General features: G+C 43.0%; 1 protein-coding gene across 3 annotated transcripts in view; it reads right to left on the minus strand.

Moving 5' to 3' along the window:
- The window catches only part of MCF2 (MCF.2 cell line derived transforming sequence), a 795,890-nt gene that overhangs the window by 266,872 nt on the left and 510,483 nt on the right, over positions 1-18,535 (minus strand). For all 3 annotated transcript variants that reach the window (XM_069212449.1, XM_069212451.1, XM_069212450.1), the window contains 2 exons: positions 12,291-12,405; positions 6,643-6,762 (listed from right to left, as the gene is read on the minus strand). In XM_069212449.1, the coding sequence (XP_069068550.1) occupies positions 6,643-6,762; positions 12,291-12,405 (235 nt within the window). The remainder of the gene's footprint in view (positions 1-6,642; positions 6,763-12,290; positions 12,406-18,535) is intronic.

The raw sequence follows: 18,535 nt of genomic DNA on the forward strand, positions 1-18,535 counted from the left end.
TTACATAACCCCAAACCAATCGTTAAGGATAACACAAATCCGGCATGTTACTTTTAAATTTAGCTAATTTGTAACCCACAGTTGCACCACAAAGTAACATTAACTATTATGCTAACCTAAAACATAGGCCCAGTTATCAATCAATCAATCAATCAAATAATTTCTTAAGCGCTCTACTCACCCGGTAGGGTCTCAAGGCGCTGGGGGGGTAGGGGCCGGTTACTGCTCGAAGAGCCATGTTTTTAGGTGCTTTCTGAAAGTTAGGAGGTTCTAGGTCTTGCGTAGGTTGGTGGGGAGGGAGTTACAGGTCTTGGCGGTGAGGTGGGAGAAGGATCTGCCGCCAGAGGTGGTGCATTGGATGCGGGGGACTGTGGCGAGGGCGAGGGCGGCAGAGCGGAGCTGCCGATTTGGTATGTGGAAATTTACCCGTTCGTTGAGGTAGGCCGGTCCAGTGTTGTGGAGGGCTTTGTGAGCGTGGACGAGGACCTTGAAGATGATCCTTTTATTGATGGGCAACCAGTGTAAGGATCTGAGGTGGGTGGATATGTGGTTGTGGCGAGGGAGGTTGAGGATGAGCCGTGTGGCTATGTTCTGGCTTCGCTGGAGATTTCTTTGAAGTTTGGCTGTGGTCCCTGCGTAGAGGGCGTTTCCGTAGTCCAGTCTACTGCTGATGAGTGTGTGGGTGACTGTTCTTCTTGTTTCTAAGGGTATCCATTTGAAAGTCTTGCGTAGCATGCTAAGGGTGTCGAAGCAGGAGGATGATATGGCGTTGATTTGCTGGGCCATTTAGAGGGATGAGTCCAGTATGATGCGTTGCGTGTGTGGGTGGTGGGTGTGGGGGGTGGTCCGAGGGTGGTGGGCCACCAGGAGTCATTCCATGCTGACTTGTTGGGGCCGAAGATGATGATCTCTGTTTTGTTTGAGTTCAATTTGAGGTGGCTTGTTGTCATCCATTTGGAGGTGTCGAGGAGTCCGGCGTGCAGTAAATCTTGGCGGTGACTGGGTTCCTGGTGAGGGAGATGATGAGCTGAGTGTCGTCAGCATAAGAAATGATGGTGATGCCGTGGGGGCAGTGGATTTTGGCGAGGTGAGCCATGTAGATGTTGAAGAGGGTGGGGCTGAGGGAGGATCCTTGGGGCACCCCACAGATGATCTTGGTGGCTGTAGACCGGAAAGGAGGGAGGCAAACTCTTTGGGTTCTTTTGGAGAGGAAGGAGGTGAGCCAGTCCAGGCCCTTGTGGCGAATTCCGGGGTCGAACAGGCGTGCGTGGAGAGTTTTGTGGCATGCAGGGTCAAAAGCTGCAGAGATGTCTAGGAGGATGAGGGCGACGGTCTCGCCCTTGTCCACTCTAATCCAAATGTCGTCTGTGTAGGCGATGAGTGCGGTCTCAGTACTGTGGTTCTTGCAGAATCCAGATTGTGAGGCATTGAGTATATTGTTTAATTCAAGGAAGCGAGACAGTTGTGCGTTGACTATCTTCTTGGCGACCTTTGCGGGGAAGAGAAATGGGTCGGTAGTTTGTGAGGTCTCACAGGTCTGCTTTGGGTTTTTTGAGAAGAGCGTTGACTTCGGCATGCTTCCAAATATCTGGGAAGGTTGCGGTGTGAAGGACCTGTTGATGACGGCACGGAGCTGGGGAGCGATGATTTGGCTGGCCTTGTTGAAAATGTGGTGGGGGCAAGGATCTGTTTGGGAGCCTGAGTGGATGGAGTTCATGGTTTTGCCGATTTCTTCGTCGTTGGAGGGGGTCCAGGTGTTCAGTTGGTTGGCACGGCGGGGTGTTGTAGTGTTGGTTGTGTCGGTGGTGGTGGTGGTGGGTGCTGATGATGAGAAGCTGTCGTGTATGTCTGCGATTTTGCGGTGGAAGTAGATGGAGAGGGAGTTGCAGAGGTCTTGTGAGTGTGGGGGGTCAATGGTGCAGGATTTGGGTTTGGTGAGTTCTTTGATGATGGCAAAGAGTTCCTTGCTGTTGTGTGTGTTGTTGTCTATGTGTTCTTTGTAGAATGATCATTTGGTGGTCCAGATGAGTTGATGTTGTTTGCTCATGGCTGTTTTGAGGGCGTAGAAGTTGCTCATTGAGGGTTCTTGGCGCCAGACTTTCTCAGTTTTTCGGCATTCTCGTTTGTAAGATTGAAGTTCTGTGGTGAACCAAGGGACGGTCTTGGTGGTGCGGGTGTTGTTACTTGTTTTCAAAGGGGTGAGGGAGTCTGTGCAGGTTTCTAGCCATCGTGTGAGGTTGTGGGTGGCAATGTTGGGGTCGTTGGTGATGGGCGGTGGAGCTTGTGAGAGGTTGGAGATCAGGTGTTCCTTGGAGATCTTGTTCCACTTGCGGTAGGGTGTGGTGTGTTGTTGGTGGTGGGTTTCATGAAGGAGAAATGGACGCAGTGGTGGTCAGTCCAGTGGAGTTCGGTGGTGTGAGTGAAGGTGATGTGGTTTCTGGAGGTGAAGATGGCATCTAGCGTGTGTCCAGCTGAGTGGGTGGGTGAGGTGACCAGTTGCTTGAGGACGAGGTTTGTGAGGTTGTCCAGCAGGGTTGTGGTGTTGCCGTCGTGGGTGCTTTCCAGGTGAAAGTTGAGGTCACCAAGGAGTTTGTAGTCTGTGGAGGAGAGGGCGTGGGAGCTGATGGTATCGGCGATGGTGTCACAGAATAGGGGGCGGGGTCCTGGTGGTCTGTAGATGAGTGTTCCTCTAAGGGTGGTGTTAGCGTTTAGGTGTATTTGAAAGTGTAGGTGTTCTGCGTTGTCTAGGGAGTCGTTGGTGTTGGTGGAGATTTTGATGGAGTTTTTGTGTATTATGGTGATACCTCCTCCTGGTTTGTTGGTGCGGTTTCTACGGGTGATTTTGTAACCCTCTGGGATGGCTATGACGATGTCGGGTTCTAATGAGGGGTTCATCCATGTTTCAGTGAGGAAGGCGATGTCAGGGGAGTTAGTGGTGAGTAGGTCCCAGAGTTCGATGGAGTGCTTGTGGACGGAGCGGGTGTTAAGGAGGATGCAGTTGAGGTGGTTGCGGGGTTTGGTGTTGTTGCGGTGCTTGTTGGTGTTGCTGGTGTGAGTGCAGGAGAAATGGCATGAGTGGCATGAGAAAGGTCCGTGTTTGTGTTTGGGGTTGGCCTGGGCGCAAGCGGGATGCAGGCTTGGGTTGAGAGCAAGGAGTTCTGTGGAGGAGTAGTGGTGCTTCGGTGGGGATGGAGGATCGAGGACCAGGAGGACGGGCTCTGGGCGCGGCCAGGCACGGACGGGTGCAGACGCGCTTGCCTCTGGCGCGCCGCGCTGCGGCCGCCATTAAGAAGGGGAGGTGAGAGGGAGGAGCAGCTTGGAGGGAGTCTCCAATGGGGGCAGAAGGGGGGCGGGCCGCAGGGGACGCAGCAGCTGGGGTAACCAGGAACCGGGGAGCGCAGGAAAATTGAAACGGGCACAAAATGGAGCGCGAAACAAAGCAGGCACAAAAAGGGTACAGTCAAGCTGCAAACGCAAATCTGAAAACGAAACAAACACATAAAAAAAGAAAAGCAATCTGCAGAACGAAAAACCAGACATGCCTACCACTAGGCACCCGGGTGACTGCGGGTGGTGGAGGGCCTCAAACTTCCTCTGTAGCAGTAACGGCAGGGACAGGGGCACGGAGGCAGGCTGGTGGAGCCGAAGTGTACTCCTGGCCTGAAGCAGGTCAGGGGGTCACACTAGGCTCCGTGCAGCGGCCGATATTAAGAAGGGGAGGTGGGAGGGAGGAGCAGCTGGAAGGGAGTGTCCAGTGGGGGCACGAGGGGGGCTGGCCGCAGGAGACGCAGCAGGCTGGGGTAACGGGAACCGGCGAGTGCCGGAAAATTGAAACAGGCACAAAATTGAGCTCAAAACAAAGCGGGGCACAAAAAGGGCACAGTCAAGGTACAAACGCAAATCTGAAAACGAAAAATAATAAACCTTACTGAAACCCCACAGATACTTGTTGATCTCAATGCTAAAACAATGTGTCATTATAACATATCAGAGCCTTCATTTGTTATTATTTTGTGGTGGATGCTCTATGACTGTTTTCTATAACAAATTCCTGTTCTGTTAACATTACTTGATGACAAGCAAAACATCCAAGCAGGGCTGGTGGCTGTGGCCTACTTGGAGATAGTAAAAGTTTAAACCATCTCACAAAGAAGACTTTCAAACCGAATGAACAGCTGCAAACAGGAATCGAGGCAAAGCACACTGGGTCAGGGATAGGCTGAGCAGGAGGTGGAGGTTACTACGCCGCTATAAAAATTCAGGGTGCTGATTACCAAGGCTGAACAGTCTTGATTCCACCTCATGATCCTCTGCCTCGTTATGTAACACAACCAGGTTTTCATCCCTGCTTTCTCCTTTTGCTCTTCCTCCTTCTTTCTCCTTTTGTATTTTCTTTCTCTTGCTCTGGATAAAAGTCTGTTTAAGAAAAATAAGTGCTGGGCACCATCTGCAACAACCGGCTTAAATTAAGCACTAAAGGCACTTCTGAGAAAAGCTGGAAGATTGATGTATGTGACCAATGCCAACTGTGAAACCAAACAGTTAAGTCATGCACGTGCAGATGTCAGTACAGGAAGGAAGATGAGCTTATGAAGATCAAGGCTAATCTTGGTGTTACCATACCTGATGGCAAGAAAGTGGTTAAACAAAATGGCAAATCTATGAGGAAAGCAAGAGGAATGTTTGCATGCCTAGGAGAGAGACATAACCAATAATGAAACTGCAGTGATGAGAGTACATACTACTAGAAATGTGCTGTTGTGTAGCCATTATAGCTATTGTATTTTAGCAAACTAGGACTGCCAGATGACCACGACTGTATGCTGATTATTGATTGCTTCGCTACAGCTGCTTATGTAGACTACAGGCCTCTTGCTCAAGTATGAGGGATGATGTCTTCCCAGGGGGAACCTGAAAGGCAGTATTAGAGCTTTACATGCTGTGCTCTAGCATAGCTTTAGGTGGGAATTATCTCTACAAAAATTAGTGACAGTATGGTAGCGTTATTCTTGTGTTTTAATCTTCGTGTCACAATTTTAATCTTATTGTGCTCATCGTCCTAGTTATTGCAATACATGTTTTAGTATCTAAGATGCAGTTACTTCAATAAACCCTATTGAACTATACTCTGCCTCTGATTGTCCTTGCATATGTGAGACTAATGTAACTGAGAGAAACGGATGAGATCTGAGTGACCACGATTCCCCTGAGAAGTCATGTATGTCATGCGCCTGGTTGCACCAATCATCCCCGCTATTGGGTGGAGATGAGGCATTGCTAGTTATCCAGAACAACTCTGGATTAGGCCGACAGGTGTCACCTGGTGCAGGACCAGACTCAGTCCCCCGCAGTACAGGTGAGTCTGTCGCCTGAATCCATTAGTCTTATTGTGATACTGAGAACCTACGCAACATGGCTTAAGAGGGGTGATACCCCGAAACAGGTCCCAGGAAGCTTGTTTCTGGTCCAGGGAGGACCTAGTCTGGCAGTTCGGGCTGTACTGCTTCCATGGGGAACAAGGTCAAGACTGATTTGCAAATGGCTGGGACCAAACTGGAATGGAATGGTGAGCAAAAAAACTGATGGATTGAACCCAGATCTTTGACTGGGGGTGAATGTTTGATTTGTTCTGCAGTCCGTCCATCAACTGTTCTTTTTGCATTTGTCACCCCTTGTGGGAAGGGTATGCCCTGACGTGGGTCCCCAGCTCACTATGCCACCAGATTTAAGCTAGCCTGGCTGAAGAGGGGTCATACCCCGAAAGATCTGTGACTCGGGTGAATGTTTGATTTGTTCTGCATTCCGTCCATCAACTGTTCTTTTTGCACTTGGGTGGAGATTAGGCACCGCTAGTTACCCGGAACAAACCTGGATTAGGCCGACAGGTGTCACCTGGTGCAGGATCAGACTCAGTCCCCCACAGTATAGGTGATTCTGCCACCTAAATCCAGTAGTCTCATTAGGATAATGAGAACCTACGCGACAGTGCCATTTGGTTATTATGTCTGGCTCTGGAGGCCCAGAAGGAGGGAAAAGATGTAATAATGCATGTTTTAAACCACAATGGCTCTGAAAAGAGGTTAATTAATGTAAATACGTATGAACAGAAAATAGAGCACAACAAGTCAACGTTTTTCAGTGGCCATGAACGCAAACTAGATTATGAGATTATGAGGCTGAGGAAGCAGGCTCACGAATAAGCTTGGTTTAGAAATGATTCACACAGAAGTAAGAGCACATGCAAAGCAAGGGTGGAGATCTTGGGGTTGTTCTGTACATCTCAAAAGCTCAGTTAGCAAAAAACTTTACTTACAAAACACTCATATAGGTTTTAAAGTGTAATTAAAAAAAATGTGAATGAACCAAGTGTGGCAACATGAAAACCATTTGAATCTACTGGAGGTATTAAATGCGGAATGTTAACAGGCTTCAATAGAACCTTGAGTACAAGGACCTCTTGGTTGTATACATCATTTATATATTTTGTGCATTGAAGTAGCCAACTGGATGCATGACAGCGCAGCTTTAAAATCAACATATTGGTTTCACTGCATAACCACCTACTTGAAGTGGGCAGAAAGAATATACAAAACACTGTTTGTTGTTTACCATTGTTTACTGACACTCAGAAGTTGACCTCACCTGCAAACTTTCATCCAAAGTACCCAAGTCTGAAAGTCTTTGCTTCACATCAGAAAGGCTTTCTCCTGTATCTGAGAGTTCAGCTTGTTGATCCATTAAACAAGCAGTAGACTTCTTAATCTAAAAAACACAATTCAAATATGTAGTTTATCACTAATCGTCTAAAATTGAAAATGACAAACTGTGCATATTATAAAAGTAATGATATAACACAGCTGGATTTAACGTCGCAGGAATCTGTCTTGGAGAATTAACAATCACAGATGCCCAAGCATGCAGCAGAAGCTGAACTTTGGGCATGGACAATGTTTTGCTCTTTTCATTCTTTTTAACAGTGGAAACTTGCATACTTTGTGTCGGCACAAGTTTACAAAAATATCTTCGTTTAGTAGTTTTACTAGCTAAATTAAACAAGAATTGAAGGAGTGGTGAACTCTCCCTGAGCTGTTTAAGGCACTGAGAGTAAACAGTAAGAAGTCTGTGTAAAAGCCGAAACTCGACAGAGATTTTTTTTTTTATATATCTGCTAAATTTTGTATTTACTTCAAGGGCCTGAACTTTTCCCGAAGCCACACGTAAACACCACCAAATGGAATTATAGATGCTGCTCAGAATAAATCATTGTTCATTTCTGAGGAACAGCAGGAAAGCTGAAGAAGAAAAAGCAAACGTATGAAAAAGGAACAAGAGAACAGAGGAAAAAAAACCAGGGAGACGAAAAAGAATTAATTTGACTTACAAAGGTTGAACTGTAGAATGTGTTAGGCGTTTTTGTCATTGCCTCCTCGTAGAGAAGGATTTATGTTATGAAACATTAGGGGTCCGAATGACACGTAGGATTGGTTACATTTTATAATGACGGTGCAGATGCATTTTGTCAACAAGGTTCACAATGGAAGTAGGAAGGCGCATTGAAGGGGCAGGGTGGTGTGTGGCGAGTGGGGGAGAGAAAAAGTAATTTAAAAAAACACTTACCTTATTCCCCGCTGCCACCACCATGCCGCTGCTCTGCCCCCGCTGCAGCTGTGGGCACAGGCTCCCAGCCTGCCCTTCCGCCAATCAGAACGCTGCTGTCATGCTGCTGGAATCATGATAGCAGCATTTGGATTGGTCTCTACCTGCTGTCTCCAACCCGGCAACACAGTATAGGGTTGGAGAGAGCAGAGTGCGCATGTGTGTTTGGCTGGCCCAAGACGGCCAGCCAAACATACATGCGCACTGATCGTGTTTGCCATAGCCCATGGCCCCATCACTTTTACAATAAAATGATAATAAACATAGTTTATTAATTGTAAAAGTTTTTCAACTGCTGGTGGGGGGACAGCGCTTCTCCTCCATAGCGGAGGAGCCTCATCTGATCATGTCCCACATAAGATTACACATACAATTTGTGTGCACACAGCAGCAATAGTGACGCCTTTTAAATTATCATATGTAATAATTCCACTAGGGAATCAAGGTTACATGCAAAATTATCCCATCCAATAATTACGCCTTTAGTAATACTGTGCATATGCATAAATGTGGAAGTTGGATTTTTGAGTGTGCACAGCAAATAGAAGTGCCCCGGCTGCCTATCCACATTGGTGTGAGACTCAACGAAATATCTGAATGTGACCGATGCCATAATCCCAAGGTATATAGCCAGCTCCACAGCAGATACACTTCACATAGAAGGCAGCCACTTTATAATGGATTGCAGCAAAATGCCACAAATCATTCAATTCCATTTTTGCAACTGCCACATGGTTACATAGACTGGTATAATGCTTGTGAGTAGGCAGAGATAGGTACAATCCTGTAACATTAGACGACGAAGACATTTCCTAAACTGTGTGACAGGATCTGGCAGAAAATAACAAATAAAGTGAAAGGGTATCCAGGTTTATAGCAAAGTAAGGAGGAGTTGTGTCCTGTTTCAAGGAGAAGTAACTTGGGGTCAGATGTATCAAAGGATTCTACCCATTCTGTGTCTATGGGAAAATGCTTTAGTACATATGGTTCTTAGAGTGGTATTTTGATTTACAGCAAATTAAACCAGGACACCACTCCTAGTTATGTGTTCAGGAGCGGGTTTTGGGATATAATTTTGCCCTCTGAGATTAACCAGAATATTCAAATGGGTTTTTACCAAAACTGCTTAAACGGGGTTCTTGTTTTTCTTAAATTAGAATTCCTGTAACTAGTGTCATTAGTAAGATAGTAAGATACAAACCTGATGTAGTTCCAAGGAATGATTGATTGTGAAACTACACACATATTGGCAGAAAACCTTTTAAATGAAATAGAACTACTGGATATAAAATAAAGAAAAACTGGAAATTGTTTAAGAACGTGAAAAATACTTTTTGATTAATGTAAATAGACTGTTGATGACCTGTAACAATGGAACAGCAGTGGGATTACCCTAACCACTTGTGGTACATGCCAATTCTTTAAATAAATATTTCACACACATTTTGTGCAATGTGGTATTTTTAAGTAAAGTGTACTATTGGATTGTAGGTGAAAGCTAAAGTAATCTGTGGGAATGCTGTCTAGGATGTCAACACGCTGTGGAAAGAAGAGTGACCCAATAAGTCCAAAGGAACCTGGGTAAATACATACAATGTTAAAGGAGAAAGGTTTGAAGCAAACACAACTTATGGACAAAATAGCTCCTGAAATGGTATGAACAGCTAGCTTCTTAAGTCACCCAAGTAGATTTAATATTTTAGAACTGGGTTGTAAAAAAAACTGTCTAAAAACGGTGCATCACTCAGTGACTCAAAAGCTCACATTAAAAAAATACAATTAGTTGATGGAAAGTGTAGACAAAGTCAAACGGCTAACTAAAATAAAAATGAAGGAACGCTGTCTATTGTATTCACTGTAAACTAGAGAGCCTCAAATAATTGTTAGCCGCACAAAATTCAGTTTGAGCTACTGTCTACAACATTTTGACCCCTCAGTGAGTCAGTGAGGCCTTCATCAGAACAAGGTGGAATGTTAGGACATGTAAAGGTGGAGGGTCAGTCAAGAATCAATAGCTGGTCATTAAACACACACAAAGGATTTAGAAAGAAAGCTCCTGTTTGATGTGTACGGTTGCATTTTTATAGTCTGTTAGAGATTGTGTAGCATGTCCCTGTCTTGAGGAGATTTCTATGCCCTTCTTTTGTTACATCTTGTTTTTGTTTTTTTAATGCAATGGGTTTATAATTGAACTAGCGAATGCCTTTGGCACTGGGGAGCGCACTCTTGTTCCACCAGCAGAATGGCATGCTGGATAGACAGCTGTATCTCGTGAAGCCTAATGAAGTAAATGAGATAAGGTGTCTTCGCAGTGGCGCCTGATAATGTATGTGAGCGTTGCTCTGTCTTTAGAAGCCTGTGTGGTCAGTTGGTTATGTCAGGTTCTCCCAGATGCTGTATTTTAGGCAGTGTTGTTCGTTGATATGTTTGACAGAAGAAAGTATTGTGTTTGAAATTATGTTTCTGTAGTTTGCTGAATGAAACAGAGATTAGACATGGAATGTTTTGTTAATGCTTTTTAACTTAATTCCAAATAATTACAATTTACTTTGAGGTAAAGGAAACGTTTATATCTTATTTCCCATGTTTTACTGTTTCAAATAAATGTGTAACAGGATGATCTGTCTCCTCCTGCAAACGCAGTGGAGCACCCACACACTCGTAGGTTTGTGGGTGTTCACTATAAGACAGGTAGGTTCTAACCCTAGAGATTCACCCCACTGTGTGTTTGTCAAAGGCACGATTATTTCTTGGGTGAGAAAAGAGGGGGAAATCCACCAGAGTTTTGCCCTGAGGAAAAATATGTTCTCAGTCCAGAAAAAAGTACTTTAAAGCCAAGTGCAATTGCATATTTGGTGCAGAATTACACTTGCAGAAGCTCCTACCTGATGGATTCTTTTCTTGCCCAGATTTTAGTCATAGGAGTACTCCTGGAAGTCTATGACGTGTTAAGCATTTAACCAACTGAGCCATCTTGCAGGCCTACATCTTTAACCACTATTCCACAATTAGTTAATGCACTACGTAATGTGTGGAAAGGAATTTTTACATCTACTACCTTCATGTAAAACGAGTGAATGTTTGTTGGACATCCCTAAGCATTTTCGCTACCACTGGTTTTGGGTTTGAATGAATCAAGTTTATAGTGTCAATCCTCACTAACCAAGAGTGGTACTTGTTGGGTCCTCGCAACAAATCCCTGAAGTTATATCCAATTACATCATATTTGGTGTCTGTTGTGTGTCTGTGTACTTTCCATAAGTGTTCAAATCCCATTCCATTATCAGCCCTCTATGTCTGCAGTGCACAATTGCTTGTAGCTCTCATTCAACATATCTCTGCTATCCAGTGCCTAGGGCATTTCAGTCTAACAATGAGAATCTGAGTTCAACAGTAGTGCAACTGTTCATGACAAACCTTATTTCTTCATAGACATTACTGGAGGCAAATCTATGATATATGAGCAGAGAACGCTAAGTATCGGTGTGGAAATGCCCTTTAGTTAGAGCAGTGTTGATTGTACTGACCTTTGTCTCATTAATAAAAACATTAATCAGGCCCCTTTGAGAGTTGGTGCTTTGTAGAAGCTGAGCACAGATTGTGGTTGCTCTGGATTTTGAGGAGACGCTTACCTCCAGCTTTTAAGTATAGGTAACAGAGAACAAGAAAAGTGTTCAGTTTAACGGTCTCCCCCTTTATTGCACTGGCCTGCCTTCCAAGGTTTCGCCTGTCTCTATGCTTTCTTGAGTGTTCACTGAAATATGAAAGGATTCCAAAGATCAGTCCAGAACTTACCTAGCTTTTTAAAAAGTCTGACTACTTGAAAATACTTTTTTTTTTTTAGGACTACTCCACAATGTTTCTGAGATCTTAGCCCTACTACAATGTCATAACTCCTGGTAGAGTCACAAATGATAATTCTTTAATACGATTTCACCCTCTAGTCTCACTTTTCACATGATCTCTTATTTTGAAGAAGATATTGAGCATGACGATATTCCATATGTTCCATGGAGCTACACTGGCAGTCAGGTTGATTAAGAACAGACAATAGAAGATCCTCCACACAACTCTGGATGTCTACATCTGAAATGGGAGTCCATGTATCCTAATGATGTTTCTCTGGAGAGGGTAAGTATATTTTTCTCTCCACCTTGTAGAAACGGTCTCTGATTTTACTGGGTGGTGGGAATGTTTATATTGCTCAAAACCAACATTTTTATGTTGCCTACATTGGCAACTCTGCACCTTATCCCTCCCCCTCCTGTAGGAAGTTTTGAACAGATGGCTTCCTTCTTCAGTTAATTTCCGAATGTGCCCACACATTCACTGGTGATTGCTGACAAGAAACATTTGTATGTTGATTGTGAGTGAGGAATGTGGTGTGCGTAATGGATGCCACATTGTCATTCTCGTGCTGCGACTCTTTGGTCAGCAATGTGAAGTGTTTTGATATTTTTTGCTTGTGCACCAGTTCAGGCCTGTGTGGGTTTAGGATGAAGCTGCAACAGCACTTGTTTTGCATATGCAGCCTTATGATCTCAGAGGGTATTGAGATGAACTCAAGTTGAAAACTGTTAACAAGACATTTTTATATTTCCTTAGGAAAAATGGGTATAAACCATGCACAGTACCTCTTGAAAATTCTGCTCAAATTTCCAGAGCTCTAAATACTGTTCCATCTTTAGTTGATGTTTTTCCCAGAATCCATCAAAGGCAGTTTCCATCTCACGTAACTGGGCAAGCAACCTTTATTAAGAAAGAATGAAAAGGTCACTAAGAGACACACAAACTCTTATACGTAAAATACTTGAGTGGAACTGTTAACGCGTCCCTTTATGTCAATTTTATACACATTAGGACTCGTTTTAGGCTGATGAATCTTTTGACCCAGTGGTGAGACACCATAGAACGAGATAACTGATCAATATGTCAAGCAATATATCAATGACGTTATCAACATATATCACCACAACATACTTTACTTTGGATAAAGACATTTATTAAACGGTCAGCGCAACCATGACCTTTCAGCCATGGATAACCACACCTTTATTGGAGTTTTTGTGAATTTTATTCCCTATTGATTACAATCTAATAATAGAAGTGTCAATCTCAAAACCAAGAAGCATAAGAGCAAAGTCACAACACGACAGCTATGATAAGACTTCAATAATGCAAAGATCACAAACATAAGAGCACCAACATAAGATATGCATAGATCAGAGGGCATAGAATATCATATACGTCTCAGTTCAGCCTAGCACAATGTCAGTCACGTCTATTTTGCGTCAGTCAAAGTGATCACCTAGCCTAACCACTAATTAGCATCAGCATGTTGGACTTAATGCAAAATAATTTTGAACACAAATTTGGAAAACATCTGACTAAGGTCTCTATCCAAAAATACAGCAGTTGGTACCTAGAAAGGAAAAGCAAACAGACAAATTACAATAGCATTGTCATAATTACCCTCCTCGGAATAAGTCAGCATACAGGATCAGTCTTCGTCTTCAGGACATCAGTTAGAACGCCGACAGTCTATTTCATCTAAGGACAGGGGACACTTCCCTCATAAGGAGGAAAAGTGTAAAGGGGCAGTCTATGGATGAGGATGATTTTGTTTAAGTCTCAAATCACCAAACAGAGTGACAGAGTTTCGAGATGCAATCGATATCATTCCCTACCTTATTCTAATGACTCTTCTGTGTCATGAGTTTTTATCCCTTTTTCAGAATACATTCCCCCAAAATTCTATTGGATATTCGTTATACCCCACTATTTTTAGCCTATTAAATTATACTTTAGGTAATCCAAATTGTCACCCCACGATAATTTATAACGCTTTGATTGGTCTTCATAATTGACGTCTTCGTAGGTGGCACATCCGGAGGATGTCATCTTCTTGGCACGTTTCTTGGGTCAAAAGTTCTCCAGTCCGTGGTTAAATGTCCTTGAATATTTCTACTTTTGTTGCAAAACGTATAAAACTTATACTAAGACAGCTAGCATGCGGATGGGAACAGGGCAAATCTTGCAACATAAAACAAAGGAAAAGAACACATGCTGGGTCATGGCCTTTTACGAGTCAGCACACTGGAAAACAGAAAAATATGCTTTAATATGAGAGCTACACAGCTAAAACTTCAACTCACGCTAACTTAAGGCCTATGGGTTCTAATACAAATGCAATCTTCGTAAGTGTTAACATATTCAATTAATCATAATGCAAGCAAATATTTCTTACAGTTGACATTAGTTTATGTCGCAGTAGTAACTTCACACTTATAATCATGTTGAGAATACATTTAAGCAAATAATATTTTATGATCGTTTTTATATGCAGCATTGTTAGGTATTTATATAAGCATTTCACATCTAATATATGTAATATTTAAACTACGCTCTCTCAGTCCCTCCTCTGATGACGCTCGTCATCACCCAAATCTTTCTTTTGACTTTCAATTTTTAAATTTTTCACCTTGCGCATAATGCGCATTTCAACATCCTGGCCTTTATGTGAACTTTCCCAAATTTCATTAAACATTTTCTCTCTTTCACTTTCTTCATTTCTCCTAGTTCTTTTGGTCCAATTTCTCTGTATTTTGTCATTAATTTTGCATGCCCCCCATAATCCTAATAGACAGACGAGGACAATTAATAGACCTATCAATATTTTTGCAAGTACCCCATTCCAAATGTTGGTAAACCAGCTCCCAACTCTGGCAATTCCCTTTCCAAATTTCTCCCAAACACAGAGTTCTTTCAAATCCTTCAAATCTGTACTATCTCTAGTAAGGTTAGTAAGCATACTTCAAATTTTCTTACTGTTATCTGGTATGCATGAACAACAATGACGCTCATTGAGCATCTTGCAGACCCCTCCACTTTTAGCTAAAAGGATGTCTAAAGCAAGCCGATTTTGAAGAGTCATAGCTCTTTCTGCAGCAAGTTCAGTATCCATCAGGAGTATAGCCCCTGTAAAATTTGTCAGCATGTTATCCACTATAGTAGACAACTTTTGAATCTTCATAGAATTCAAGATAACCCCTACTGATGGGATTATAGCTCCAAATATATCACCAATGACAGCCGCCACTGATTCTCGTTTCTGTCTGGGATGTTGTAATTCAGACGTCTTAGGTATTTGTTTTAGGTCATCAATTTGGTAAATCTTTGGGAATACTATCCCCAAATAACATGTCCCATACCATCCCTTAGGGAGACGGTAATAAGCATTTAGCCCACTGATGTAATAGATTCCAGGAATCGCTGGATCTTGTCCATTTAGCATAAAGGTCCATTTACTCTGAAACAAAAACACATGCCTGCATTCACTCGTTCCCACAAACAAATTATCCTGTTCAAATTTTGGCCTATATATACAAAGCCCACCTACATGTAATGCATCTATAGCTAATTTGCCTTGTGTCTTGATTGCAGTGTAAGCATAATCATTTGCGTATGTGCGTTTCTCTAATCCTTTTTCTAATCTTTCTTTTAATGCTTTGCGTCTATCATCTGTGTGATCTAAAATGTTTTTTTCTACAGGCGATAATAAGCAGGTCAAATTATTGCGATGTGCATAGGCAGTTCCAAATGTAAGCGTTGGCTCAAAGAATCCCCTAACTATTTTTATATCATGTTCCTTAGCTAACTTGTTTAAAAATTCAATCCCAGGCACAAAAGAAAACACAACATCCAGATTTGAATAAAAATATTGCACATGCTCTTGATTATAGAATCTTGTTAATAATAAGCTGCAACTAATTCCATAAGTAAGAGGAAGGCTGTGATATATAACTCCCTCCTGCACAGACGAAGGAATTTTAATACATACATAACAATCTTTCGCATCCATAGTTTCCACATACTCGTTTAGTAAGCGATAGAAGAGATTAGTAGAAAGTTCCCCTTTTGCATTAGTTCCCTCATGCATGTGTCTTGCATCTTGCTCAAATATCTCCCACGGTGTTAGTGTGGTAGTTTCAGGTTTTGAAGTAGCGTTAATAGTTTCTTTCTCTATCCATGGCATTCCAACAATCACTCCCACAATTATTACTGAACACACAACACCTATTATAAGACCTAGCCAACCGCACACCTTACTTCCCTTGATACTATTTCTATTGTAAGCCATGTTTGTATAGAATCGGACACCAGATCAACAACCAACTTGAGGATAAACTTTCTTTTTTTTTTTCTGTGTATATTACAGCGTCTTCACTCACTCCAGGACTTCTTGTCAAATCAGGTTAGCAGCTTGTCGTATTCAGGTTTAAAGTCAATCCAGTTTTAGTGTCACTTCCGGTAGTTTATAATATTTCTTTTCAGTTTCAAAAATTTTGAGAATTTAACCAAGCTTCCCTCTGATTCGTTAAGGTACCGTAGTATTGGCCTGGTACTTCTCGATCAAAGCAGAATGCTAGAAATTCTTGTTGCCATTCAGAAGTTGTAGCATATGCCCATTCAGGACCCGTATGCGATTCTTTTTCTTTTTAACCTTCGCTCACCCTGTTGTTGTCCTTCACTCAGATCATCCACTCTAGATGTATTGTTCTCTTCGATTATTGTGTCATTTGATACATCTCTTCTCTTGAAGAGTGGCTTATCTGGCCAATTGTCGCCTCTATGTGTCTTTTCTCGATGTGTCCTTTCAGGACGTTGGACAGTACCTTCCTCTTGTGATATGGTGTTTTCCCTTGATGGACCTGCAACTGGTTCAGGAGGTTCTGATACGTTCTGATTCCTCTCTACAATTTCTCCTTCTTCTTCCGGTTCTGTGCCGGGTTCGAACTCTAACCCGTATCCGTCTGCTTCTGGGAGAACCTCTCCTTGACTTAGTTCTCCTGTCGCTTCTTCTGAGATAGGCACTCTGTCACCTCTCTCGAACTCATTGACTGTTTGAGGGACAAAGCTGTTCTCAGTGGGCTCTCCAGTAGTCTCAGTTTCTTCTTGACTGTTCTCTGGCCCTGAGACTTCTCTTTCTAGAGTTGTTGTGCCGGAAACTTCAAGTTCCTCTTCAATAGGACACGTTACCCTTTTTGTATGACTGGCATGTATCCAGTTGGGAGCCCCGGCACACTTTACAGCAGTAGAAGTCGTCAATATTACTTGATACGGCCCTTTCCAACGTGGTTCTAAACACGATTTTCTCACGTGCTTCTTGACAACCACCCAGTCACCGGCTTGAAGAGAGTGGCCTGGATCGCCGATCGGTGGCAACGTGTTAGCTTCCACCTGGTGAGAGGAAGAGCGATTTACATCAGCCAAACCTTTGCAGTAATCCAACACCATATCATCTGTAATATTCACTAGTGCATTTGCAGGTACTGCTGGTAATCTCATAGCTCTGCCCATGAGGATTTCATGGGGGGATAATCCCGTTTTCTTGTCTGGGGTATTTCTCATTGACATCAGCACTAGAGGCAAGGCATCTGGCCACTTCATGTTAGTTGCTGCACACATTTTTGCCATTCTCGATTACAAAGTACCGTTCATTTGCTCTACTAGTCCTGATGCTTCGGGGCGATAGCTACAATGCAGCTTTTGTTCAATGTTGAGTGCAGCACACAGGAGTTTAATCACCTCATTGTCGAAGTCTCTACCCCTATCTGATTCTATAGAAACCGGAAACCCGAACCTTGGTATCAGTTCCCTAAGTAGTAGTTTGGCTACTGTAAGGCTGTCATTTCTACGTGTGGGATATGCCTCAATCCAATGACTGAAAACACACACAATCACCAACACATACTTCAGTCCTCCACAAACAGGCATTTCAATCAAAATCCATTTGCATTTTGTTAAATGGACCTCCAGCTCTTCCAATATGGCTCAAAGTTACCACAGTTCTTTTTCCTGCATTCATCTGTTGACAGATAATGCATCTGTGACAAGTAATTTCTGCGGCATGTCTGAATTTTGGGTTAAACCAATCAATTTTAAATGACCCGATCATGGCGTCTCTTCCCAGGTGTGCCTGCCCATGGTAGAGCCTGGCGAATTGGGATAGAAGGCTGTTTGGCAAAACTAATTTTCCTTCCTCTGAAACCCATAAATCATCAGCTCTCTGTACACATTGCATTCTTTGACAAGAGCGTTTTTCTTCCTTACTTGCACGGCTTTGTAATGTTTTTAGTTCGTCCAATGTGTCAACTACCCGCAATGCTACGTTTAAACATGTGTCATTCTCAGTTTGTGGTAACAATTCTGTTAGAAATTGGGTTTTTGGTTGGCAGTCAGGTTGCCCTCTGTCCAAGCAAGAACCCTCACTCTAGTCAGGGTAAGTCACACACAATCCAAAATCAGCCTGTTCCCACCCTCTGGTAGCTTGGCACAAGCAGTCAGGCTTAACTTAGAAGGCAATGTGTAAAGAATTTGTGCAATAAATCATACAATACCATAATATAGCACCACAAAAACACACCACACAGTGTTTAGAAAAATATATAATATTTATCTGGGTATTTGCAGGTCAAAATGATTAAAGATGCAATATGAATTTGTAAAGATATCACTGAAAAGTGATATAAAGTGTCTTAAGTCTTTAAAAAACAAACAAAGTCTCTTTCAAGCACAAAGTACCTGGTTTCTGGTGGAAAATCTCTGCAAAGGGCTGCAGAAGAAGAGATACGTGAAAAAATGGTGTGTGCGTCGATTTCTCCCCAGCACACACGGACTTGCGTCGTTATTTTTCACTCGGGGAAGTCGTGCATCGTTTTCCGGTGCGCGGACAGTCTCTTTCTGTGGATCGCGGGGATTACCAGATGTCCCGGGTCTGTGCGCGGATTCTCCTGCTTGTTTTCCGGCTGTGCGTCGTTCCGCGGGGCTGTACGTCGAAATTTCACTCTCACGGCAGGCGTCACGTCAATTTCTCCTT

This window comes from Pleurodeles waltl, chromosome 2_1 (genome assembly GCF_031143425.1).
Source record: "Pleurodeles waltl isolate 20211129_DDA chromosome 2_1, aPleWal1.hap1.20221129, whole genome shotgun sequence".
Lineage (NCBI taxonomy): Eukaryota > Metazoa > Chordata > Amphibia > Caudata > Salamandridae > Pleurodeles > Pleurodeles waltl.